The 26,054-nt window shown below is 36.5% G+C and overlaps 2 protein-coding genes across 5 annotated transcripts in view; both read left to right on the top strand.

Moving 5' to 3' along the window:
• The window catches only part of LOC107727443 (KN motif and ankyrin repeat domain-containing protein 1-like), a 60,557-nt gene extending 56,336 nt beyond the window's left edge, over positions 1–4,221 (top strand). For all 4 annotated transcript variants that reach the window (XM_016537313.1, XM_016537312.1, XM_016537314.1 and 1 more), the window contains 3 exons: positions 518–718; positions 883–981; positions 3,023–4,221. In XM_016537313.1, coding sequence (XP_016392799.1) covers positions 518–718; positions 883–981; positions 3,023–3,082 — 360 coding nt within the window. In that variant the 3' untranslated portion in view covers positions 3,083–4,221. The remainder of the gene's footprint in view (positions 1–517; positions 719–882; positions 982–3,022) is intronic.
• Positions 4,222–5,253: 1,032 nt separating this feature from the next.
• LOC107727444 (doublesex- and mab-3-related transcription factor 1) lies at positions 5,254–26,054 on the top strand. Its single transcript, XM_016537317.1, has 5 exons — positions 5,254–5,669; positions 6,190–6,367; positions 9,049–9,206; positions 15,909–16,053; positions 25,901–26,054. The coding sequence occupies exons 1-5, from the start codon at positions 5,478–5,480 to the stop codon at positions 26,032–26,034; spliced, it is 807 nt and encodes a 268-aa protein (XP_016392803.1). The 5' UTR covers positions 5,254–5,477; the 3' UTR covers positions 26,035–26,054.

The following is a 26,054-nucleotide window of genomic DNA, read 5'->3' as shown; positions in this document are numbered from 1 at the left end:
TAAGGGGCGTAACATTTCCGTCACACGCTTGAGGTATTCAGCCAATCACAACGCACTGGATAGCTGGCCAATCAGAGCACACCTCGCTTTTCAGACCGATGAGCTTTGTAAAAATCGACGCGTTTCAGAAAGGCGGGGCATAGAGGAGCAACAATAATGTACATTATGTGGAAAATAATGTGTTTTTTGAACCTTAAACCGCACAAACACATTGCATTACACCAAATACACAACATAATGTTATTTTTAGCAACATCATATGACCCCTTTAACAATTAAAAAGTTCAAAAATACATTTTTAAATTTTTTTGTTCTTGCTGAATAAAATATTAATTTTATTTTTTTTAATTCTTTTAAACAGTAGTGTACAGGTTTTTCAAGTTTTCAGATTAATAACATGACAATTTTACAATAGTATACTTACTATAAATTAGCGTTAAACTAGATGAATAGCTTTTCAGGCAGTAGTCCGATACTTTTTAAGTCTAAACTGATCTCATTGACGCTGTGAGTCCAGGCTGGTCAGACGGGGCTGATGCTGGCAGTCAGTCATGGCAGAATGGACATGGTGAAGGCTCTGCTCGCCTGTGGTGCAGATGTCAACATCCAGGATGATGAGGGCTCGACCGCGCTTATGTGCGCTAGTGAACACGGCCACGTTGAGATAGTAAAGCTGCTACTGGCTCAGCCGGGCTGCAACGCCACACTCAGCGATAATGTGAGTGAGCAGAGTCTCAATTTAACCTAGATAATCCACCAAATACATTTAATGAACATGAAGTATATTTATGTAATGTGTTCGACTCATTTCTCATAGTGTATACTGCTATTGTTATTAGAAAGCAAGTAAGGCTAATGAGGTGTTTGAATTCTTGTCCCTAGGATGAGAGCAATGCCCTGTCTATTGCTCTGGAAGCAGGTCATAAGGACATAGCAGTGTTGCTGTATGCCCATATGAACTTCTCCAAAGCTCAATCACCAGTGAGTGATCGCATTTCACATTCAGCTGATACACAGTACATTCATTTTATCTATCTATTTGTACATTGGATTAATAATTCAGATTTTATTTTTTTAAATTTTTTTATTCATTTTTTATAGTTTAATAAGTAAAAAAAATGGGTCAAAGGCGAAAAGGGGTTTTCAAGCATCAAAACCATAAAAGATTAATAAAGCTTTACAATAGTTCATAAAACAAAAAAAATCTAGTCAGGCATATTTAAAACAAAAATCATTAGATGTCATTAAAAGACTCTATTTAAGAATCATAGTGCAGCCCCCCAAAAACTAATTAATTGCACTTTTAAATCTTAACCAATCTTTTAATAATCGTTTTTAATCATTTAAAATATAATAAAATTTAGTATGATCACTTTTTCTTTTATATATTTTAAAAAGTACAGGTCAGATATGAAACAAGTATGATGTTTCAGTTGTACGTAAATATATCTGTTACACTGAATGATGATGGAACATTATTTCACTAAAAATGTTGCCATTTTATTTTCACAAATGTTAACTGAAACATTAAAGTAGACACTTTACTTGCACTTAATATGCTTTCAATGAATAAAAAAAATACTTTTGTAAATTTAATTTGATGCAGACATCAAAATGGGACATCTCGTCTTTGACCCATATTCAGTGGGTATAGAAAAGAATCACCCCCTTTAAAATAATCACATTTAGTTGCTTTGCAGCCTGAAATGAAGACGGACACAGTTTTTGTTTTATCCAGCTGGATTTACTCAGTGCAACTTATAACATCCAAGTGAAAGATATAACACCAACATGTCAGAAAAAAAATAATAAAAAAACAGAATCACTGAGTTGGAAAAAGTATCACACCCTTGTGTCAGTATTTTTTGAACCAACTTTTGCTTTATTTACAGCCTTTAGTCTGTTGGGATTTGTCTCTACTAACATTGCACATCTAGACTTTGCAATATTTGCCCACTCTTCTTTACAGAACTGCTCAAGGTCAGTTAAATTTGATGGTGAGTGTTTGTGGACTGCAGTCTTCAAGTCATTCCACAGATTTTCAGTGGGGTTTAAGTCTGGGCTCTGACTAGGCCATGCAAGGACATTCACCTTTTGTCAGTTTTGCTGTGTGCTTTGGGCCGTTGTCGTGTTGGAAGGTAAGCCTTCTTGTGTCACATGCACACAATGACCACTCTTTGTCATAAATTCCTGCAACTGCTTCAGATTTGCTGTAGGTCTCTTGGTCGCCTCTCTGACCAGTTTCCTCCTGGTTTCCTCTTTCATCCAGTTTGGAGCGACGTCCTGATCCAGGGAGGGTCTGTGTTGTACCAAATAACTTCCACTTCTTAATAATAGACTTCACTGTGCTTCTAGGCATTGATAAAGCCTTTGAATTTTTTTGGTATCAATCTCCTGACTCTGTCCCGGGAATCTTTTGACAGTGACTTGCCACTCATAGTTGATTGTTTGCTTCAGTTGCACTTCAACAGACTGAAACGCTCCAGGAAAGCTCTTTTCATGCTGAGCAAATCAAAATGACCACAGATGATCACAGTTGAAAGTCAAATGGCTTTGTGTGCCATAGAGAAGGTGATTAGCTACACCTGATTGAGTTTATAAGTCATTTTTAGGAGGGGGGGTGATCTTTTTTCCTATTCAGTGATTCTGTTTTTTTATTTTTCTGACATGTTGGTGTTATATCTTTCACTTGGATGTTATAAGTTGTTATTAAGTTGAGTAAATGCGGCTGGATAAAACAAACACGGTATCCATCTTAATTTCAGGCTGAAAAGCAACTAAATGTGATCATTTTAAAGGGGGTGATTATTTTCTATACCCACTGTATATTTTAGCACATAATATTATACAAAATCTTGCCCTGTTGGACTGTTTCAGTGAAGAATCAGAATATATTTTGTAATAAGTAGAGTTTAGAGACAGAAGGAGGCCTCTTACAATGTCTATTGATTTTGTATCTGACTCATGTTGGCTCTGTTTACTGTTAATCATCATACCTTTCATGTCTGTCATCTGTTCACAGGGTACGCCTCGACTTGGGAGGAAGACTTCACCCAGTCCTACAAGGAAAGGACATGTTTGATTAGAGCTTCTACCCCACCCTGCCTGAGCTGCTATTTTTTCAGGTTCTGCCATGCCTACCATTTTCATCAGCTAGAAACCAAATCTACAGCTAAAAGACTGAGAACGTACTTCAAACCTCAACTAATGGATAGTAGGCAATTTTACTGAGCACTTTTGCAAACTTCTCCTTGGTTATGTCTTTCTCCTTGGCTTTTAGATTATAATACAAATGGACTTGCTAGCTAAGACCTCAAATGTGTACTCACCCTGAATGTATTCAAAGAGTATTCTTCTGCCTGAAATCACCAGCGTAATATTAGAGCTAGACGTCAACTGGAAAGTGGCTATGGAGTTGCCTTCAGAATATTGTTATTCTCATATAAATGTAGAATTTTATAATATATGGATATATCTTTGTATTCTCCCTCCTTTGAGTGGTCTAAAGCTTAAGTCAACGGGGTTTTTTTTCGTCTCTTTTTTTCTTTTTAATAATCAGTAATTTATAATTCCAAGATGTGGCCAATGTTGCCTGACAATGAGCTTTATATTTGTATATGCTGCCCAATATGTTCAGCCTTTGGGGTTTAAATCTTTTGTCCTCCATCAAATACCTAGCAGAGATGTCCAGTGGGTATCAGAGGTTGAAACACAGACTTTCAACAAGTTATTTTAAACACATATTTCTAGATTTGGATTTGGTCCGTACTTTTATACTTGCCATTTTATCTATTTAAAAATCACAGTATTTAGGAAATTTAAAGTTTACTTTGTAACATGAAGTTATATATATGTATCAATTAAAAGTTTTTGTCAGAAAAAATTGTATACTTTGATTGTATACAATGTATGTTTGTGGTATGTGGATGCAATAGCTTTGACTGGCCTTTATGTAATAAACTTATGTTGTAGGTCTAATATGTGGCTTTTCATGTAGTCACAAATAGAATAAACAGATAACTAGGCCTATAGTAGCCATAGTATAGTAACGATAGTAGCCAATAACTTGATAATAAAGTACTAAAATGACATGGCTTGTGCCTGCCTCACTTCTGAAACCCTTCTTTCAGTAGGCCACTTTCTTACAGGTCAACAGTACAATGTCTCCCTCTACTGGAATCGACAGCTAATGTACAATTCAAGTATATTTAGACATGCTGGCTTGAACTCTTTTCTCACTATTATTCAAATAGGAAATATTCGGTTGAAAATGAAATTGTATACATTAAATGTATACATGTATTTTTGACATTTAATTTAATATTAAACTTTTAATTTAATTTTAATAAACTAATTAAAATTGTGCTCACAAATTAGCTCGACTCATTGCAGTTGGGGAGATCTGCAGGCATGAAAACATGATGCTTTTCAAAAAAACATACAAGCTTTTCAGTTGTATTAAAGAGGACTTTTAGATATGGACACTGCAAAGAGTTACAAATATGATCAATGTCCTGGCTGGTTAGCATGGCCCGTTAACCGCACCATTATGCTGCAAAAAAATCGTCTTTCTCCACTGACCGTCATAGAGAGTTAGCAATGAATTCTGACGATTATTATGTATTTCTGCGAAACAGAAAGCATTTTATTTAGTGCAGTAGGCTCATTTTCAAGTAAAAATATTACTACAAATATTATAGATGTGTAAAAAAAAATTGCTGGAGATTATTCTGTTTCTATTACGTTGACTTTCTTCTTCCCAAAATCAAAGTAGCCCACTTTTTAGATATATAAGCACGAAAAGCAACATAAAATATTGCCTATGTAAAATAATTCTCATAATTTTTTACATTTTTTTTCTCTGAACTTTCGAGAACTCGCTTGCACTTTTCTCTTAATGTTGTTTTTATGTTGTCGTTGTTGTTTGTGCAAATGATCACATTTATGAATCATGGATTTATTTATTTTTCTTTGCGTTACTTTGATACAGACTGCCTGGAGCCCATATCAAATCAGACACCCTTCACTATCTTCAAGTTCCACTTTATTGGTCACATGCACAATCATACACAGTAGGCTACGACATGTAGTGATATGCTTGGTACGACTCCACACAGAATGCAATAGACTAGGCTATCTATATTAAAATAGATTTTTTTTTTTTAAGTAGTAATAAGTAATATTATTACAAAATATTACAAAATTAAAACCCCTTTATAACGCCATGCTCGTATTTGGTTTTGTGTCTTATGATCCATGATTTCGACAATTTGGCAGACACTTTTTGTCTCAGTGGGAAGAAACTGAACAAAATCTCCCACGCGCGCTGGAATGCACAGGTTCCTCGCGCCAAACTTGAGCCTATTGTATCAAACCTCAGACCCTCGTCCTCCCTCTCCTTTATAAACGGTTTATAATCCGCCGGCGTGACATATTCTAAGCAGAAGCACCGGCCATCATCACCATCACCTGTCGGCATGAGTGAGGAAGAGCAGAGTAACGGCTCGCTGTCTGTCACGAAGCCGTCCCGCATGCCCAAGTGCTCGCGCTGCAGGAACCATGGCTTCGTGTCGCCGCTGAAGGGCCACAAACGCTTCTGCAACTGGAGGGACTGCCAGTGTCAGAAATGCCGGCTGATCGCTGAACGACAGAGGGTCATGGCAGCCCAGGTACACACCAGCCAGCCGGATGCGAGTTCAGCTAGAGTCTCTTTTATCTTATATTTATTTTTTCCCCAAAGTTCACTGTATCTTCCGCTCTCTTGTGCTCTAAATATCACTGTTTGTGTTTATTTAGTTGTTATACAACTACTCCATATATCATGCCTGGCCTCCGGTATGGTTTTTGTATTGTTTCCAGTTTCCAGTCGTGTTTACAAATAATTGGATTGTTTGCTACAATACTATTAATGATAAATTGTTTACAATCATAGTAACGTTTTGTAGCTACATTGTTGAACAGTGCAGGTTTTTCAGCTAGCTGCAGTTTGGCGTCTTAGCGAGATTTTTTTTTTGTCACAAGTAAAACGGACAGTATAAAAACAACCAGTTTATTCACGTTAATATTATTAATTGTAATTAAATGATATTTCAAATGCCTCGTGATGCTTCTATTACGTGGAGAGTGAACTTAATTGTCCCGGCTGGCTCGGGTGGCTTCAGGCCTGGAGTTGACTGTTTGTCGTGTTAGGTGGCGTTACGGAGGCAGCAGGCTCAGGAGGAAGAGCTGGGCATTTGCAGTCCGGTTAACCTGTCCGGTTCAGACACTCTGGTGAAAAACGAGGCGGCCGGTGATAATGTGTTTACTATCATCTCAGGGCCGCCATCACCCACCACCAGCAGTGCTACCGCCTCTCCCACCAACCTAGGTGAGCAAACCTGATTCATTTAATAAGGACCAAAAATAATGATGGTCACAAGCTATATATAGGCTATCTCATCTCAGTAGGATGGTCAAAATTTTTTGACTCAAAAATCTAGTTACACAAATCTGTATTTTCCCTAGAACTGGATGTTTACAGTATGTTTGTTGTAAACAAATAGATAAAGCATTATTTTGTGAATTCATTTAAGAAGAAATTTCCAACACCATTATATACAGTTTTTGTAATAGCTGTTGGGTAACAAGTGAGGCCAGTAAAACCACACTTTGATACATTTAGGAAAGAGTCAACTATAGAATCAAAACAGATTCAGATTTTAACTGCAAGGGCATCTTTCATGAAGGCCAGGCTGAGGCAAGTTGTCACATGGTAGAGCTGTGTCGCAAGTTAACATAAGCCTTGCAGAATCTGCAAAATGTTCATTATTTTAACAAAACAAGAAGGAAATTGCAGCATATACACTTTTGAACTGGGTCATTTGTATGAATGCAGTTATTTTGTCCTGTGGGCTTTGTAAACATCTATTATGTGAAATAGCTTTTTGAGGACTACTAAAAACATGCAATTTTTTATGATACCTGTTATTTTGTTAAAATTATTAACATTTTGTAGATTCCTCGAGGTGTGTATAAACTTTTGACCACAACTGTATATGTTGTAACTTTATTTTAATTTTAAACTTAATTTCATTGTTCATTTATTCAATATCTGTTTGCCAAAACATATTTTTTAAATATTGCCTTTTCCATACATTAAGAACTTTGATAATTGCTTTACTGAAAATCAGAAAAGCCGTTAAATAGCCTAATACATTTTAATTATGGATATGTTTTGTAAGAAGGCTTTTATCTACTTTAGAATGTAGTATGTAATATAAAATAAAAAAAATATTACTGGCTTTTCTACAGGTTACCACTTACTGTGACAACTTACACATACAGTGTTAACTAGATGGTGTATTTTATTTCTTTTTGGAAATGATGCAAATATTTATTAGATTTTTGTAGATAAGTGGTACCCAAATTAGGTAAAAAATAAAAAAAAAACCCTGAGAAATTCTAACTTGAGCAAAAATGTGAAAGCTAGACCTAGTCTTCCCTAATCTCACATAAGCATACTTTTTATTTTGAATTTGTTTTTGAAATGCATTTCATCAAATTATATTATCATAAAAGCCTGATAAAGTAATAAAGGCAATGGCATACTTCAGCTTATTGTGGAATAAATAAGCTAGTTTTACTGTGTGTGATGAGACGTCCTCGCATAGCATCAGAAGATGTTTCATTACAGTAACCTTCAGTGTTTTTTCATTCACATTATTCGTCTATCAATTTGCACTCTTTTATTAAAATAAAACATAAGCTCAACTTTTTGTGGGAGGTTTCTGTGAATCAGGTCTTTGTCGCTTGGCCATGGGAAAATGAGGAGAAAAGCACCTCTTCTTGACCCCCTGAACTATCCATGACTGTGTGAGTGGCAGAGAAAAACTAAAAACAAAGGAACCATGACCATGGACATCATGAAATGCACCTCCATTCTCACAAGGAGGAGGAAGGCTAGATGGCGATTGTGCCGTGCCAGACCATATCCACGGAGGGCTGTTGTGTTCGATGAGCAGGAGAGACATCCTGTTCCTAATGCTCCGATAGCACTAAGGAAGGAGTTGGATACCAGACAGGTCAAGGCTGCCTATGCTCTGTAATTGTACTCAGCTGCCTCTTTGGTTGCTGACAGATGAAACAGGAGTTACTGGTGGTTTTCGGTAATTGTCGTCAGAGATAAAGTGACACATGACATAACACACATGCTGAGCCATCTGTGATAGACAAAATAACTTCTTATAAACTGGCATTGTATATTACTGTGAATCTGTGCCATCGCTTTCACTTAAAGCACTAAAGCATTTTTGAATCATCACTAAATTTTGCATTTGTTGACCATATACATATGTTTTTATGCCTTGCAAACATTGATGAGGTTTGCTTTCAGAGAAAATAAACAAAATGAATGTTTAAGTTTGTGCTTGAAACAAAACATATCTGTCAATTAGGTATGAGAAATTGTTTTCCTTTTGAATTAAGTTGATTTTTCTGATCCCATTGGCCGATATTTGCTATTGTTTTAATACTTAATTTTGATCAATTTCTCATAAAACAAGACTTCTTTTTGTGTAATTTTGTTTCTCGAGTAAATGTATCTTAATTTAAAAATCCTTAGACATTTGCACTGGAAAACAAGACAGAAATACTGAAGTGATGAAGAACATCAGTGCAGTGTGGTCAGAGAGTACAGTAAACGTCATTCAAACCATAAACTTTGTTTTAGTTTTTTTTTTTTGGAAAATGAGTTAAAAAGTAATGGAGAAAAATGTTCAAACTTTGAAGTGTTCCAAGACATTTACATTTAGAGACCATATTGACGTATTGTGTTCATTTCAATTTGTTCCTTAAATCAGTAATGTTTTGCATATGTCATACATTTCTAGCAAAAGTGTGTTTTATGAATTTATGTAGCTGACATACAGTAATATAAGCTATACAGTTTCCAGTTTTGCACATTGTGTTAAATATGTCTTCTCATTTCAGGGCATACCATTACAGAATGATGCACTTGCCAGAGAAGAGACAGACACACACCTCATTTTGACCAATTGTCTGCTGTTTCAGGGAATCGTTCCATGCTGGCTCTAAGTCCTTCGGCGACCAGCAGAGGGCACACTGAGGGCACGTCTGATCTGATGGTGGATGCCTCCTATTACAACCTCTACCAGCCCACACCATACTCATCCTACTATAGCAACCTGTACAACTACCAGCAATACCAGGTGAATGGACTTGCTCCTCACGTCAAGTGCAACTGAGTGGCTCTTTTCAGGTTTTAAATTAATGTTGTAAATTTAGTTGACGCTAATATGTGCTACCACTATATGCTAATAATAGATATTATTATTATCATTATCATTATTATCATTAGCATTATTATTATTACAAATGGGACTGGAAAGCTTAAAGGGATAGTTCACCCAAAAATGAAAAATCTGTCATTTACTCACCCTCATGTTGTTCCCAAATATCTTAATTTGTTTTTCAAAGAATAACCAAAGTCATATTATTTATTTATATATATATATATATATATATATGTATATACCAATGTCTTATTATTGATATTTCCTTTTTTTTTAATATAATATGTATTTTTCTGTGAACTACCACTTCAATACATAAAAATACTAGGTGTAATAATAAAAATAATAATAAACCTAATATTTGTATGTGTTAAGATAACCAGTTCCTTTTGAACTTCATTTCTGGCACCTTTACTGTGCATGTAAATATGAAACACGTAGAGTTGTTACACATTTGCTGCATTAATTCAGTTAATTATTTTTAGTAGCATAATTATGCACTGGAAATAAAATTGCTTCTCTCCTGCTAAATATTAAATTTATTTTGATTGTTCTGGCTTTAGATTAGGTGAAAAGTGTGGTTCATAATGTTTTAGAATTTTAAAATATTGTAATTATTTCTTACACATTAGTGGTGGTATTTTTAAACATAAAATTGGTTGTGTCACAGTAAAAGTAACAGGAACGGTTCATGACAGGTTTTTTTTTTTTCTTTCCCTTTTTGGTGATGTTTATACTTCCAAAAATGACTAAAATTTATTTTAAATTAATCTGCTGACCCCAAACTTAGCCCCCTACTATATAGTATCTTCAAACCAACCCTTCAGACATACAGTACCTCATACAAGCACTCTAGCAAACATACGTGTGAACACCAGCATGGCGCACACATCTCTACACTCACCCAGTCTGCATCCCATGTAGCCCAGGCCACAGTAATAAGGTGATTAAGTGCGTTGCAGCCGTGTTGATAGGGGCCGCTGTCATTGGACCCGTCTGGATTGTTGAAGTTGGCAGGCCGTAGTGAGCTTCTGTCCTCGGTGTACAGTGATAATACCTGTGCCATCGTTCCAAGCCACTGGCCAAACACAGCAGGAGGGTGTGGGGCTTTCATGCACACTACACCTCTTACATGCTGTTTACATTTCCCTCCTCCCCCCAGCCGGAACCGCAACTAATTCTGTCATTGGAGGTTTTTTAACCCTTATCCTTGTTGTATAACTATCACAAGAAAATAAATCAAAGTCTAAATAATCACTGCTTTCAATTAGTTTGACTGTTACTGTTTTATAATATCAGCTAAATATATTTTTGTTAGTGTAATGATATTTCAAAATCCTAATCTGCAAAATCACATATTTCCAGTTTTCTCATTATGCTGCTCTGGTACTGATACTCTTATTCTTTTAGCAGTAAAATATTCTTTTAAAAGCAGCTTATGGTTGTAGTAGTTCTATTACAACTATGTTTTAATGTAGTGTGTAATATGCTACCATTCAAAAGATTGGGGTCAGTAAGAATAAAAAAAAAATAATAATAATTTTATTTAGCAAGGGTGCATTGAGTTGATCAAAAGTGACGGTAAGGACAATGTTATAGAAGATTTCCATTTAAAATGAATGCTGTTCTTTTGAACTTTCTATTCATCAAATAATCAAACAAATGTGTCACGGATTCCACAAAAATATTAAACTGCACAACTATTTTCAACATTATAATAATAAATGTTTCTTGAGCACCAGATCAGCATATTAGAATGATTTCTGAACAATCATGTGACACTGAAGACTGGAGTAATGGCTGCTGAAATTCAGCTTTGCCATCACAGGCAATACAAATTTATTACACAGGCAAAATAAATTAAATTTTTAAATATATTAAAATAGAAAACATTTATTTTAAATTGTAATAGTATTTCACATTATTACAGTTTTTTTATTGTAGTTTTGATCAAATAAATCCAGCCTTTGTGAGCATAAATATACTATAATATATGTATGTTAAAATTGTTACTAAAAGGAAATCTGGCTTTTTGTACAAAAGATTTATGTAGTCAGTGTCACAAATTAGCCTATTAGCGGAATAAAGGGGGTAGGATTTTCAGTTTGTAATGATAGAGACATTAACATGTTTTTTAACTGTATGGTTAAAGATTTACATCAAGTTATAATCAGATGTACTGTACTGCAAAGTAATTATCAGTTTCCCTCAGAGTCAGATGCAAACAATGCAATTCTGAGACCAGGCACATGAATCTGTCCTGGCAGCAGCTCTCCAGTGTAGACGTTGTCTGCATCAGACCATGCTGCACAAGTTTGAAGATGTCTGTTTGAAGATATCAAACTGGACAGCATGAAATTGAGGGCATCCTCAAAGTCATGGCCCGTTCAACTTTGATATACCATCATTGCATTGCAACAATTTTACAAGCCTTTATTAATCAGCCATCACCCACTGACATTAGAAAGAGTCTTCATACCATGACATAATATGATTTTCATATGGAGATCAGCCTGTGTATATGGACTCTGATTTGTATGGCAAAGTATCCCCATTGTTTCAAATCTGATCTACTCAAGTGTGAAGTAAATTTAATCTGTATTTCTCCAGGGAGTCATTCCTGAGTGTTATATACACACAAGTCAGTCACTGGGCCATATTTTAGCATATTTGTGCAGTTGGAACCCTGATGGCGACATATTGCACCAGGGTCACTGCCTCCATCTCCTTAGTGTGTCCCGGGGTTTGAATTGCAAAGGTTAATGATATTGCTCATATGATGATACAGCTCTATAGAGGGGGAGTAACTTTAATTCTGATCTCATTGCCTGATTTTGACCATTTGGAAGATGAATGTAGGAAAATATACTGTGATTCTTTAGGTGTTTTGTAGTAAACTGTTGTCTTAGTTTATTGTTTCAGTATCATTTTGTTTTTAACTTTTGAAAAAAAAAAAGAAATTAGGTTAGTTTATTTAACATTTAGATTTAGCAAGAGTTTTATTTGTTTGACAATGTCATTATTTTATGATCAAAAATACATTTAAAAAAAAAAAGTGGTTCGTACAGATACTAACTTGAACACAGCTTTTAAGTTCTAAAGGTTTCTCATTTCTGAATTAAAATTCATTTTGCCTTTTTTGTGGAGCATTACAATTGTTGCATGCACAAAGTTGGTGTAACGCCGGAAGAAAAAAGGTCCCATGTAAAGGCTCAAACTCTCCAGTAGTTTAAGCACTGGTAGATTGGCTTAACCTTAGTAAATAGTTTAATTAAAACTCACAAAAAAGTAAAGGGGCAGTTTAAAAAATTAAGTTTTAATAGTTTGTTCATCAAATCAAAAACAATGTAATTCAAGCCATTTTGAAGAAAGGAAGAAAACCGTAATACAGGAAATCACAGATAGGACCCTTATAGACCCTTGCGACTGTTTCATTCAGTTTCTTATTCTTATATCAGATTATTAGACCTTTTGACATGAAGGTGAATTCAGGTTGTCACGACAAATGGAATTACCTCAAGAAAAGATGTGATGTCAATCCGTGTATCATTCGATCATTCGTTTTTTTATTTAATATTGAAAGTAGAAAAATTAGGAAACTGCTCCTTTTTCGTGTTTTTGTTTTTTTTCCCAAAAAACGAAAAACGAGAATTCGGCTTAAATTTTCGTTTTTCGTTAATGGGTGGAAAAATTAATAAACCGCTTGAATATTCGATTTCTACATGTGGGCGGGAATTAAACGCCCCTTTCTGCTGATTGGTCAGCCGAAGATCAAACCGTGCTGTCATCAGTTCTTCTGCAGTATCGCGCAACAGAATAATAGTCCTCCACTGCTGCATTTGTACGGATTAATAACCCATTTTATTGCAACTACATTTCATATTTTTCTCATCAAACAGACTAATGAATAGCTCAACACAACTCGTACAGGGGCAGAGTCTAGACAGTTCTTTCTTCTGTGTAGACCAGTAGTTCTTAAAGTGATAGGGGCTCTGCAAAATAATTTGCTATAGCCTAAAGTATTTCCAGACTGTAAAGTCGCTTTTTTTTATCATGATACATACACTGTAAAAAAAAATCTGTGACATTTACGGTAAAATACCGGCAGCTGTGGTTGCCAGAACTTCACCATTAAAAATATGGTAGAAACATGGCTTAAATTCACAATAAAAAAACGTATTTCATTAACTGATGTAATGTTAATAAACCAGCGTATTGAAGTACTAATATCTGTTTTAAACTTTTCCACCCAAGAACGAAAAAACGAAAATTTAAGCTGAATTCTCGTTTTTCGTGTTTTGGAAAAAAAACGAAAATACGAAAAAGGAGCAGTTTTCTAATTTTTCTACTTTCAATATTAAATCAAAAAACGAATGATACACGGATTGATGTCCATGATTGAAAAATTCATTGTTTGTTAAAAATGGTTTTTACCATTAAAAATCTGGTAGTCAGTAGAAGCATGAGGTTTGTGTTTCTGTAAGCGCAATGAACCTGTAAGAAAGGCATTGTTGTGATTTAGGTTGCATCATCTAAGAAGGATTTCTCTTTCCATCCGGCTGTGTTTTGTGTCTTCACTGTTGTTTGTTGAACATTGTGATGTATTCTTATGTTTACGAAATCATAACTTGTTCCATGAAACTTTCCATCATAGCTTCTTCTCTTTATTAGGGTTCATCGGATAAGGAAGTAGTAGGGTGAGGAGCTCATCTGACTTTTATCTTAGTGTGTCCATCTCCCGCCCTCTCCCACCTCCAGCAAGTGGGGCTCCGCTGCACTGCAGGTGGAGAATGAAAATATGAGGGTTGCGTAGAGGATCCAGACAGCTGATGGTGCCAGATAAGAGCTCACTCAGGGAGGTAAAGGACTCCAGCCAGCCCTTATTAATGAGGCTGCTCTAGATCTAACATGGCAGAGGTAGCACAACGCTAGCAGGCCTGTTCATCATTTCTGCGAGCAGTTTTTGTATTACATGAATTGGAAATCACAATGCACTTTCAAACTGCTGATGCTGTACTAAGCAGGCACTGTGCAGTGTTACCAGATTTTGCCTAGATATGTTCATACCTGAGATAGAGATCTGAATCACAGGGAATGACATTGAATGATGCATGAATTTTATTCCACTTGGACTTATTTTGATGTAAGTGTTATGGTAGGTTAAGAACTGGCATAGAAAAAGCAGGAAATAGTTGAGTAGCATTGCAGACATTTTGGCACACATTTGATGTTTGTCTCTTGCTTGTTGTGGCACATGCTTTTTTCCCACCTTGTTTTATTTCATGTACGTATTGGTGGGGTACTGTTGAAAAAAAAAATACAGTTCAATTTGTATTATATTTGTCATAGGCAATACAAGAGGCTGATATTGTTTAAACAACAGTTTATAAACCTGTCAAGAGTTGATGGGGTGGACAGTTTAACTGGCTGACAGAAATCAAATTCCATAAAAGTGAAATTGAAAAACACCCTAAAGCCTCTGTGCCTTCAAGTTAGACAGCTTATTTTAAAGTTCTCACAAGAGGGAAGAAAACTTGCCAGAGCAGTTTGTTGCAGTTTATTTTGAAAAAGAAAGAGAGAAATAAAGCAGTCTAGGCAGGAGGTCAACCATAACACACACTGGGTATTTTTTCCTCCCCTTCGGACTTGAGGTTTATATTGTCATGTACAGAATGTATAGACTCTGTTTTATCAATGTTTTCAGTGCTCTGAGATGAATGTGTCTTGCAGTGTGCAGATAGAAGTCAAAACCAGGTTTAGGTCCATTGCTGTTGAGGTAATGTTGATCATTTAGTATGTCTTCTGGTTCAAACAGGGACAGTATGAGGATGAGGAGATGGACCATTTATGTGTGAAGCAGAGGAAGAAACTGCAACACTCAGTATAGTATCTTAAATAAAGGATGTTCAGTCTTTCATTTGAGACTTATCGGTAAAGCCACTGCCTAGTGTTATTGCTTTACAATGTACATGCACATTAGCTAGACCAGCATGAAAAATTCTGGAAAATTCTGGAGTCAGTAAGTTTTTTTTTTTTTTAAGTTTATGAAAGAAGACTCTTATGCTCACCAAGGCTGCATTTACAGGGTATTTGATAAAAAAAATACAGTAAAACAGTTATATTTTGAAATATTATTACAATTTAAAATAATTGTTTTGTATCTTAAAATGTGATTTTATTGATGGCAAAGCTGAATTTTCAGCAGCCATTACTCTAGTCTAGCCGTAAGTGTCTCATGATCAGTCAGAAATCATTCTAATATGCTGCCTCATTCATTGTCACTACTTAATCTAAATTATTTTTGTCCTTTTTACTGTTTTATTGAAAAGTATACAGATCAGGGAAATTAGACAAGCTGTATTCAATCTTCTGTTGCTGAAGAGTGCCACAGCTCAATATGCTGAGCCTGGCATATTGACATGTTTTACAAAGTTGAAAATTATGATGTAAAACATTCATGAGAAATTATACAGTGTGAATGTCTGGACCTGCAACTTCCAAAATGTGATCTTGTTTCTTTTGATTCTTGACTGTTGATGCCATCAGACTCTTTATGTGATAACTCGTTTTCTTTTGTTTTTTCTCCACCTGCCCCAAAATCACATCCCTCTGAAACAGATGCCCAGTGGGAACGGTCGCCTGTCCAGCCATAACGTGTCCCCCCAGTACCGCACACACTCCTACTATTCATCTTACCTGAGTCAGGGGCTTGGCACGGCTGCATGTGTGCCACCCAGCACCTGCCCCGAACTCAAAGCAGCAGGTCAGTCCCACACACACACACACACACACACACATACACATACATACACATACACATACACATGCTCTTAGGGCCATAAACTTTTATCCAGAGATTCTCAACAGTGTGAGCAAGTACATCTGAGGGAGGTTCATACTCTGAGTCAAGGGCGCTGTAAAATTTATAAAAAATAAATTCAAAGGTAAAACTTTTATGAGAGTCATTTGTTCTGGTGACTTCAGATTTAAAGAGACAAGGACCATGTGCTAAGAATTCCAGTCTTAGAACATAGAAATCATAAATTGTATTTTTTTTATTTTTCCTGTGCCTTTCACTTTGTAAAGCTATAAAGTTTGAACTGACACCGTCTAAAATTATTTACAGATTTTAGAAACAATATATGTCTTACTGTGCACCATTCTGAACTAATTAAGAGTGTTGAAGGACATTTTAGTATGATTATGGCGTTTCTGTGATCCACCATTCCCGCATACCTCCAAGCTTGCCACCTGCCCTGGCTGTTAATGATTTTTACATGCCGATTTCCAGTGGTTTCAACATGAGGGTGCCGGTCACCCCCACTATCACTGCAGGGGGTGTTATGTTCCATTACACGCAAAACACTCCAAACTGGGTGGTCCCATCTCCTAAACACAGATGCTTGGAGCCCAGCAAGGAGTTTGTGGTCTATTATTTGTTTCCTGTACCTACTATTTACAAAACCCTAATGCAGGGGTTTGGTGGTCTGGGTGAGTGGGGGGACAAATATGATTTTACAATTGTTTTAGCAATGTCAAAGTTAACGTGTTAAGATATTAAAAAGTATTATCAATGAAATATAACCAGTATATCTCCAGTAATTTGAACACATTTAAAGAATTTGACTGATTATTTCATTCTGCTTTCTATTTTTAAAGGGGTGGTTCACTGGGTTTTTTCTAGGCTTGATTGTGTTTATGGGGTGCAGTCTAACGTGTTAACGTTTCGTTTTTTTAAAAACGCATTATTTTTCACATAATTTACCTTTATTCCACACCTCTCTGTCCCTTCTCTGAGAAACGGGCTGATCATTTCCTTCATTTATGAAGCCCCTCCCTCAGAAATAGGTTAGAAAACTTTGCAGATATTGTTTATGCTCAAACAGCAACATTAGACACTAACTAACCTTAAAAAAGTGAAATTGCAATGAACCACCCCTTTAACATTTAAAAATAATTTTTTTTAAAACGTGAACATTTTTAACATCCTGATTCCAATCCTTTGGTTAGTGAAGAAGACTGAATGACCATCCAGGCTTGTGTGGCCTGAGTTTGGTCCTTTACATGGGAGTCTGCACTCCCTGTTTAGTCTGATCCCTAAACATCTCATAGTATTTTCTAGTGTCATATTCACAACTTCTGCAGTCAGACCTGATCAGCTGCCACACTCTGGGTTTTGTTCCCATCATTGTTGTGTTCTAGTAACCATCATACTGTTAGGAGATATTTAAAAAGAGGCAACTCAGTAAATGACAAGTATTCGAGTTTCATTATTTTCAAAGTAGCATTACAGCGGTTTTCAGATGACTTGTCTCTTGAGTCCTCTGTTCTCTTTCTGTGCCTTCAGTGCTTGTGCGGAGTATAATTATTTTCCCTAGAGCTGGGGTAATCAGTTGGCCAAATATGAGGCCAAATAACCTTCAGGAGTGCGACGCTGTCCTTTCCGAGAGGCCCCCACAGCTGTCTCTGGAAAATTGCCTCTGGGGTTAGTGAGCGGGAACAAGTTAAGATTTACAAACAATGATGAAGCTTGTCATGCGTCTTTCTCCATCCGTCACAAGCGGCGGCCTGCCGGGGCGTCGAAGTGTTCTTCATAAAGCTCAGCTCGCTGTGAAATACGCCCCTGTGTGATCTTTACTGCTGGGAGCTCGTCAGCAGCGCTCCGCCATAAATTGCATGGGCCGGAGGTGACACTGCACTCCATCACCCGCCAGGGCAGCCTTACCTCCGTCCGCATCCGCCCCCACCCGCAGCAGCCGCCCGGCCCGTGAGATGATGTGCCCACTGTGAGTTATGTAGAAATTTCAGTGTTATACGAGACAGTCTATGGGTTTTACCATTTTCTCTTGTGCTCTGTTTTTTCTTTTTGTCGTTGTTTATTATTGGAGGATTCAAAGTTAGTTTTGTTTGCAGACTGGGCCAAGTTTACAGTTTTGGAGAGAGTAGAAGGGGGCTTTTCGTTTGCCAACAACAATATTTGAACAGAATATGTGGCTTTCAGAATAAATTGTAAAGGCATTGTTTTGCAGTGCAAAGCTTTTTCCAAAAGTAACACATTCTTGCCTTCTTTGGTTACCCTTTTTTCAAGGTGATGTTGTTAAAATGTAATTACACAAATATTGAGCAATATTAATTAACTTGTAGGTTTAAGTTTTGCGTTTAGTTTATGGTAAGTTACTTATATTTATACAAAATGTAGTGTTATTACTATAGTGAGCACATTTAACATAGGTAACTACGTCGTTTTTTTGGACGTTACTATGGGTAATATAGTGTTTTATTTGGCTTGTACCAAGCTAATGCCATGCTATTCTTTGAAATATCTTCTAGAATCCTGTAAATATAGTATGGTGTTCATTCAAGACCATTGCACATATTAAATTGTGCTATAGTATGATCATCTAAAACATCACCGTACTGTGTTTCTGCCACAGTACTTTTTGTAAGAAGTTCTAATTATTATTTTTTTTTGTTGCTGTCAATCAGTAACGCTTTTATTTGAATACAAATTTGGTGAAGGGCTTTATTTACAGGTAACTAATTAAGTATTCAGGTCACATCGATAAATCATATTTAATGTGCTTTTGACATATATTGATCAGTCTGGTGCCATTTGCAAACCACAAATTTAATGGATGTAATTCTTCTCAGTCAGAATGTGATAATGTTTTCAGAGGTGGCAGACCCTTGGTAAAAAGTTCCAGGAAAACACAAAATCTCATAGGAGCAATCAAAGAGCCCATTCATTCTCTTTCAGTGCAGGATAACAAAGGGCAATAACGATTCTCTCCAGGCTTCAAGCACAATTGAGAGGTAGAGCTTGAGCAGGAAGAGGTGTAACGTCTCATCTGACAGAGAAGCCATGGAGATTTTTTTTAACATTTAATCCATCCTGTTTGCATTATTCCTCTGTGGAGCATTCATAGAACTCCAGCACAGCCTTGCCCTTGAGGTTAAGTGCTGTTACATGTGTCCCTTTATTTGGTTGTTACACAGTTTCACTATCCTGGCTAGGGTTACAGGAAGGGCAAGAGTTCATAAGAAGCTATAGCTTATCTTATAGCATATATGTACCCTAAATTTATTGTCGATTTTAAAGGAATGATGGTTAACTTGTATGGTGTCAGTTGGTGACAGCTTATTCTGTTGTACTCTCCATAATTGCCAGTTCTTATCTATTACTCCTTCTGATCTCAGATCAATAGGAGAAAGGTTTTCCCTTTTTCACCACCTACAAACAAAATAAAACAAGCACTTTGATAACCTTTGTAATCTTGACCGTAAGTATGTTAGTATTACAGATGAAAAGGGTGGCTAATGTGCCACATAATGCATTCCAAAAAAATTGAAAGAATTGGTAAGGCCTGGCATATCTGAGTCAAGGAAATCAGAGGGTGAATCAGTGGCCTGCAGGCAAAATCTCTGGCTGGAGTGTTATTTAACCGCACAGTCAGTAACTCCTCCATGTCATGCTGTCTTCCCTTCTCCAGTGCTGATGCTAAATGCTCTGTCTTTTCTTTCTATGGATCAGTTAAATACCAGTGTAATTGGCTGCTCTAGGCTCAAGCACTGTTGTAATGTGTTGTACAACATTTCTATTAACACTAGCCTGAGGCACTGAGGAGATAAAATGGGTAATGACTGCTGCTAAAGGTTCTGCTCTCTTTAGCACACTGTCCTCCTCAGGAGACTGTCTGTGTGAAAGAAAGCCTAGAATCTCAGGTTATATACACTAGTGTTCAACTGTTTAGGGTGGACTTTTTTTAAGAAGAAGAAGAAGAAATTATTCAGCACATATGCATTAGCCTGATCCAGATTGACAGTAGACAGTAATGATACAAAAGATTTATAATTCAAATACATGCTGTTCTTTGGAACTTTGTATTCAGCAAGGAGTCCTGAAAAATTGTATCATGGTTTCCACAAAAATATTAAGCAGCACAATTGTTTTCAACATTGATAATAGTACATGTTTTTTGAGCACCAAATCAACATATTAGAAATAACTTACAACTGGCTTCTTTCCTAGGTGTTTTAGAAGTTATTTGATATTTTTTAATCATCAAAGAAAATCCTTTTAAAAAAACAACTTAAAGAAAAGATGCTTTCATAGTTGCTGCTGAGAGCTTTATTTTATGGGAATCGTTAGTTATTGAATCTTGTCTAAATAGTTCAAAAGCAGGCATATTTTGTGTCTTTACCTCATTGTTGCTGGTTTCTTTTTCACACGGATTTCAAAGAATTAGTTATTTGTGGTAACATTTTATTTGTTTTGATTATGAATGGAAAGTGGACATTCATTCTTGACCAGAATGTTATGGTCATATTCAGCCTTTACCCAGAGCGTAACATAATTAATTCAACTGAATCTATTAAGTCATTTATTTCACCCAGGGGGGCTTTAGTCTCCCTCACAGCCGTGCTAACTGATGCCTGCACCGCTTATTCTGCACTTGTGATTATTTTCTCTCCTTTAAAGATAATGACACAAAATCCCTCAAATCATCGATTCTGTCTCAAGTCATTATAGTATATCCATAATGTTTCGACGGAATGGAGCACAGGCCAGGAGAGACGGACAGGTCATTTGCAGAAACAGCAAAGCGCTGTATCAGTGCCAGTGATTTAACAGAGAGGAGGGCCTGTCAATTCTCTCAGAGACACTTTGAGACTGGGGACAGATTGGGGAACAATACAGGTCTGGAGGTGCTTATGTGTTTAATTAGCCTCTGACCCTGGCATGATGCCTCCTGTCAGATGTTACAGGCCACTCATGCAGATCTCTAATAGACCGATAATGGGGACTGGAGTGTCCGATGTACTCACATGTGGGCTGAATTTTCAGCAGCCAGAACTCTAGTCTTCAGTGTGACATGATCCTTCAGAAATCATTCTAATATGCTGATTTGCTGCTCAGGAAACATTAATATCAGTGTTGAAAACGGTTGTGCTGCTTAATATTTTCTGGAAACCATGATAAGTTTTTTTTTCAGGATTCTTTCATTAATAAAGTTAACATAAACAATAACACCGGTATAACCGTCAGCACCGTCTATCGCGGCAAGCCTACTATAGATAAGAAATTTGAAGGTGCTATGAAATATACATAAATGCATTTTGAATTTTATTTGTGCAAGCTCGCGTTTGTCTGCTTGGTTTGTCATTAAATGTTAAACACTTCTGCATCCACCTCCCTTGAGTGCTTCAAACTCCAGTGCCAATGTGATTATGAGTGAGAGCTCCACTCAGAAAACAACATCCGTCTCTCTGCAGCAGCCACGGCCGTTCACTCTTTGAGGAGTCAGCAGCTGTTTAAAGTGCCACCTCCTTGCTGTAGGTCTGTGTTTTCTGCGCCATTAAGTCCTGCCACGACTCTAATGATTGAGAGAGACGTGCATGTCATTCCTTGAGGGAACTCCATCTCCCCTCAGCACATCTTCGGCCAAGTCATGTCGTACAGATGTGAGTGTTTGTTTGTGAGGGTGCTTTCATAGCTTTTGGCCCCTTTGGTTATTGTGAAAGTGGTTTTCCAAATTTAAGAATGCACGAATGAAGCACATCCAAGTCCACGGGGCAAGATTAGGGGTTTGGTTTATGTGAATGGCAATATGGTTCAACATTGGCATAGGTAGGGATGCACTGATATTACATTTCTCCCCGAAAACTATAACTTTATGGCTAATAGCCAATAAATGGCTGATATTACTATTTAGTAAAAATAAAACACTAAAAAATAAAATCAATTGTTTTATATTTATTATAATATTTGATAATGTACATTATGAAAATGAGTATTCATTTTGAGATTGCCTAAATATTACATTTAACAGTCTATTATTAGTGTTTATATAAGTGTAAAATGCAAAAGTATGGATGAATGAGCATGTTTATTTAAATATCCAATATCTAATAATATTGCTAAATTAAAAAGTCTCTTAATATCAGCGAAGCGTTTGAGAGAGGCGGGGCATAGAGGACCTACAATAATGTACAGTATTTGAAAAATAATGTTTTTTTTGAACATTAAAGCGTCAACATATTCTGTTACACCAAATACACAAAATAATGATCTTTAAAATAGCATCATATGACCCCTTTAAACATGTATTGTTGGACAGCTCTGCTTTTAATGCTAGTAGATGGAAATTTGATATAGTAAGCTCTCTTAATAACTTGTTTAATACGATCGTACAAGAAGTTGTTTTAGAATTGTAAACACCTTGTTTATCTGTTGTATTAATACAACTGTTATGTAATTGGTAGAAAAGCCTCAGCTGCTGACATGGCATTAAAATATCAACTACCTACCTACCTACCTACTGCTAATATCAGCCTATAACATCTTAACACTCAGTTTTAGACCGATTTTAGACTGATACATCTGAGGTTTAGACTTATACAATGAACTATTATTTTTATTTTTAATCACTGTAAGCGTATCTGTGTATGAGCGCATCTGTATACACGTTCAAGCATGTATGCCTGTGTGTGTGTGTGAGCGCCTGTGTGCGCTATCTCTATGCAACTATGTGTGTTTATCTAAGTGCAGGCATTATGGACCCTCATGGCCCAGCGCTGGCAGTATATGAGTTGCAGAGGAAAGAGCTTATCCACAATAGATCAACCCTGAATTGCCATCTTCTCTCACATCTGGGCTTTTGTTCACTTTTTTCCAAACTGCCAGAAATGATTGAGCTTCTTTCACTGTTTCCCCTCCCCTTTTCATGCTCTTTTTTTTTTTCTTCTTTCTTTTTTGAAAAAAGCTTCCTTTTGTTAAACTACACAAAGACTGTTTAATAGTTTGGAAATCTAAGATAGTCAGCCGAACAAGGGTGAAGAGGGCAAAAGTTCAGATGGGAGAACAAGCTCTTTTTGGGCGTACAGAAAAATAAATCCTCTCTTGTTTCAAGTGTTTTAGACTTGACAAGACGTGTGATTTTTTTTTTTTTTTTTTTTTTTTTTTTTTTTTTTTTTTTTTTTTTTTTCTCTCGTTTGTGCCAGTGTGTAGGAAATGTCTTGTTTGGCAACTTTGTGAAGATTTTATAAATGTTTTTCTTATTGAATGTGTGCCCTGCTGAAACACTTCAGCTTAAGCTGGTTTTAGCTGGTTTAATATGGTCTATGCTGCCAGCTGGTCTTCCAGTATGACAAGCTGTAAAGTGCCTAAAACCCTTCTAAAAACCAGCCTGGAAGACCAGCAAACTAGCTTAGCCTGGTTATTTTATTCATTTATTTTTCATCAGGATGGAGTGATTGTTTGAGAGATATTTCTTCATAAGTCATAATACTATAGTGAATATATGCTGTATTTTACAAGTCAAAGAAATCCATTTACTTGTTTCATTATTATTTGGTTTTATCTGCGCATTTAAAGGCCTGATTGTCTGTATTACAGAGTGTTTAAGGCCGATCTAACATTAGTCTATATTAAGTTCTAATACAATGATAATCAAAGGCAACGAAGCCATGACACAGAACATGTCCGCTTGCCAAACAGCCCCACAGCTGATTTACTGTCCCTACAAACGACCTGTCCACTCACCCGCGAGATCTTCCCTTCAATTACACCATAGATTTCCCCCTGATGAACTCCCTCAGAATTAACACAGCCACGGCTAATTCCAGCCCCTCCTCTTTCACCCTCACTCCATGTATTATTGTTGTACAGAGAGCGTCGGCGCAGTTTAGCTACACAAACATTAGTATTAACGATTGGCCAGTTTGGAATTGATGACAAACTGTAGGCAGAGCGCAAAGTTTTGTAGCCTGAAACCAATCAGGAAGTTAATGAGGAGAAAAATTACTCCTTTTCGCCAGCACCCCTTAATTACCTCCACGCCAGAGCAGTGCAGAGGAGGAGAGGCAGATAAAAAAGAGGGAGGGCAAGAAGGGATGAGAGGCACAGTAAGAGCCTTTATGCTCCTTTTCTCAGGTTATGAAGGTCAGGAAAGCAGATGAACAGGATTTGTGTGTGCCACCCCTCCCGACACTCGTAACTTTGATAGACTCAGTAGAGACTGTAATGTATTAGAATCATATGCATATTGAGATGAGTGGTGACCTGGCTCAATGCACAAACCTTCATGCGTGTTTATAGGAAACTATAACGTTTGTGCTGCTAGGGTTTTACATTTATATAAAGTAATTTATTTAAGCAGATGATTATGTCTTGGTGTTAAAAATGTAACCTAATAACTATCAGAGTTTATTTAATGTCAACCAGAGCATCTGATTCTGAAATAATTTTTTTCTTAATTTATTTTTACAGTAATATCATGTTGCTGTTTTTTTTAGTAATCAGTCTGCACACAGGCACTGGAGAAAGTCAGTACAGTACAGACTCGTCAATAGCCGTGTGCTCACTCAGCAGTCTGTCTGGCTCAATATGCGTATCTTCAGCTTGAGTGAGTTTGCCAAAGTAGCCAGGACTTACTGCAGTGTGTGATTCATAACAGGCAGCACTGCCTTTACTTTGTTGTAATGTTGAGAACTGACAGCACTGTGCTCATACATTTAATTAATGCTGTTTGGTTTGACTGGAGAAGCTGATAATCTCAACATATGAAATGCTGTGACATCACTGTTTCTACTCTAACATTGTGTTCTGTTCATAGAATCGGCTTGCTCACAGATTTTTTTTTGTTTGGCAGAATTCAAAGTGTAACTTTCACGTTGATTATCTTATAAATACAATGGCCCCAAAAATGTTTGGAAATTCTGAGCCATTTTTACAATTATTTTTAACCATATGCTTCCAAAATGATTGTTATTGGGTGTTTCCAATACTGCTATTCAAAAGTTTGGGGTTTGTAAGGTTTTGTTTTAAAGTAATTAATACTTTTATTTAGTAAAGATACATTAAATTGATCAAAAGTGACAGTCAAGACTTTTACATTGTTACAAAAGATTTCTATTTGAAATAAAAGCTGTTTTTCTGAATTTTCTATTAATCAAAGAATTCTGAAAAAAAAAACCCAGTTCCCGCAAAATATTAAGCGGCACAACTGCTTTCAATTTTGATTATAATGTTGAGCATAATGTTGTTTGTTGAACACCAGATCAGCGTGAGACAATTCAGCCATCACAGTAATAAATTACATTTTAAAATATAATAGAATGCAAAAGAGTTATTTTAAATTGTAATAATTTAGTAGTATTACTGGTTTCACTGTTTTGATCACATAAATGCACTTTGCTGAGTGTAAGAGACTTCTTTCAAAAACATTTAAACATCGTACTGACCCCATACCCCTTTCACTGGTAGTGTATGAAAATGGTTGCCCTCAAGTTCATACAGGAATCAGAGTAAGCACAGGTGTATGTTCAGACCTATTGTTTATTGTCGTTTAAACCTTAACATTCAGATAAATGCTGCTTGGCTTGATATTTTGATTCTAATCCAAATACATTCAAACATTTTTATGTGAGCCTTAAGTGTCCAAATACTCTTTGGCACCATTGTACTTTGTCATTAAATGCGAAAATGTCAGGAACCAAAAAGCTCATGTTTCATGTATCATCACAGATGCCATATGCTCTGGCACAAAGTCTTCACGAAGTCTTCAATAATAAACAAAAATGAGTTTGTGTCATGGTACATCTTATTTCAGCTTTCTCCGATGGAGCTCAAGACTCCGTGTCCATCAGCTCGATGATCAACGCTGAGAACAAGCTGGAGTGTGAGAGCAGCTCAGAGTCTGGAGCCTTCTCCGTCGACTGCATCATTGATGGGACAACCAAATAAAAAACCCTCACCTGCACCAA

Source organism: Sinocyclocheilus rhinocerous, unplaced genomic scaffold, assembly GCF_001515625.1.
Source record: "Sinocyclocheilus rhinocerous isolate Xijiao unplaced genomic scaffold, SAMN03320098_v1.1 scaffold968, whole genome shotgun sequence".
NCBI lineage: Eukaryota > Metazoa > Chordata > Actinopteri > Cypriniformes > Cyprinidae > Sinocyclocheilus > Sinocyclocheilus rhinocerous.
Note: the sequence above shows the minus strand (reverse complement) of the source record. Positions and strands in the feature narration are given on the sequence as shown.

Excerpts from the sequence above, each read along its gene's own strand:
- LOC107727444 (XM_016537317.1), top strand. The coding sequence starts at position 5,478 with ATGAGTGAGGAAGAGCAGAGTAACGGCTCGCTGTCTGTCACGAAGCCG. Across the intron at positions 6,368-9,048 it reads CGCCTCTCCCACCAACCTAG|GGAATCGTTCCATGCTGGCT; the intron begins GTGAGCAAACCT and ends CTGCTGTTTCAG. Across the intron at positions 16,054-25,900 it reads CCCCGAACTCAAAGCAGCAG|CTTTCTCCGATGGAGCTCAA; the intron begins GTCAGTCCCACA and ends ATCTTATTTCAG.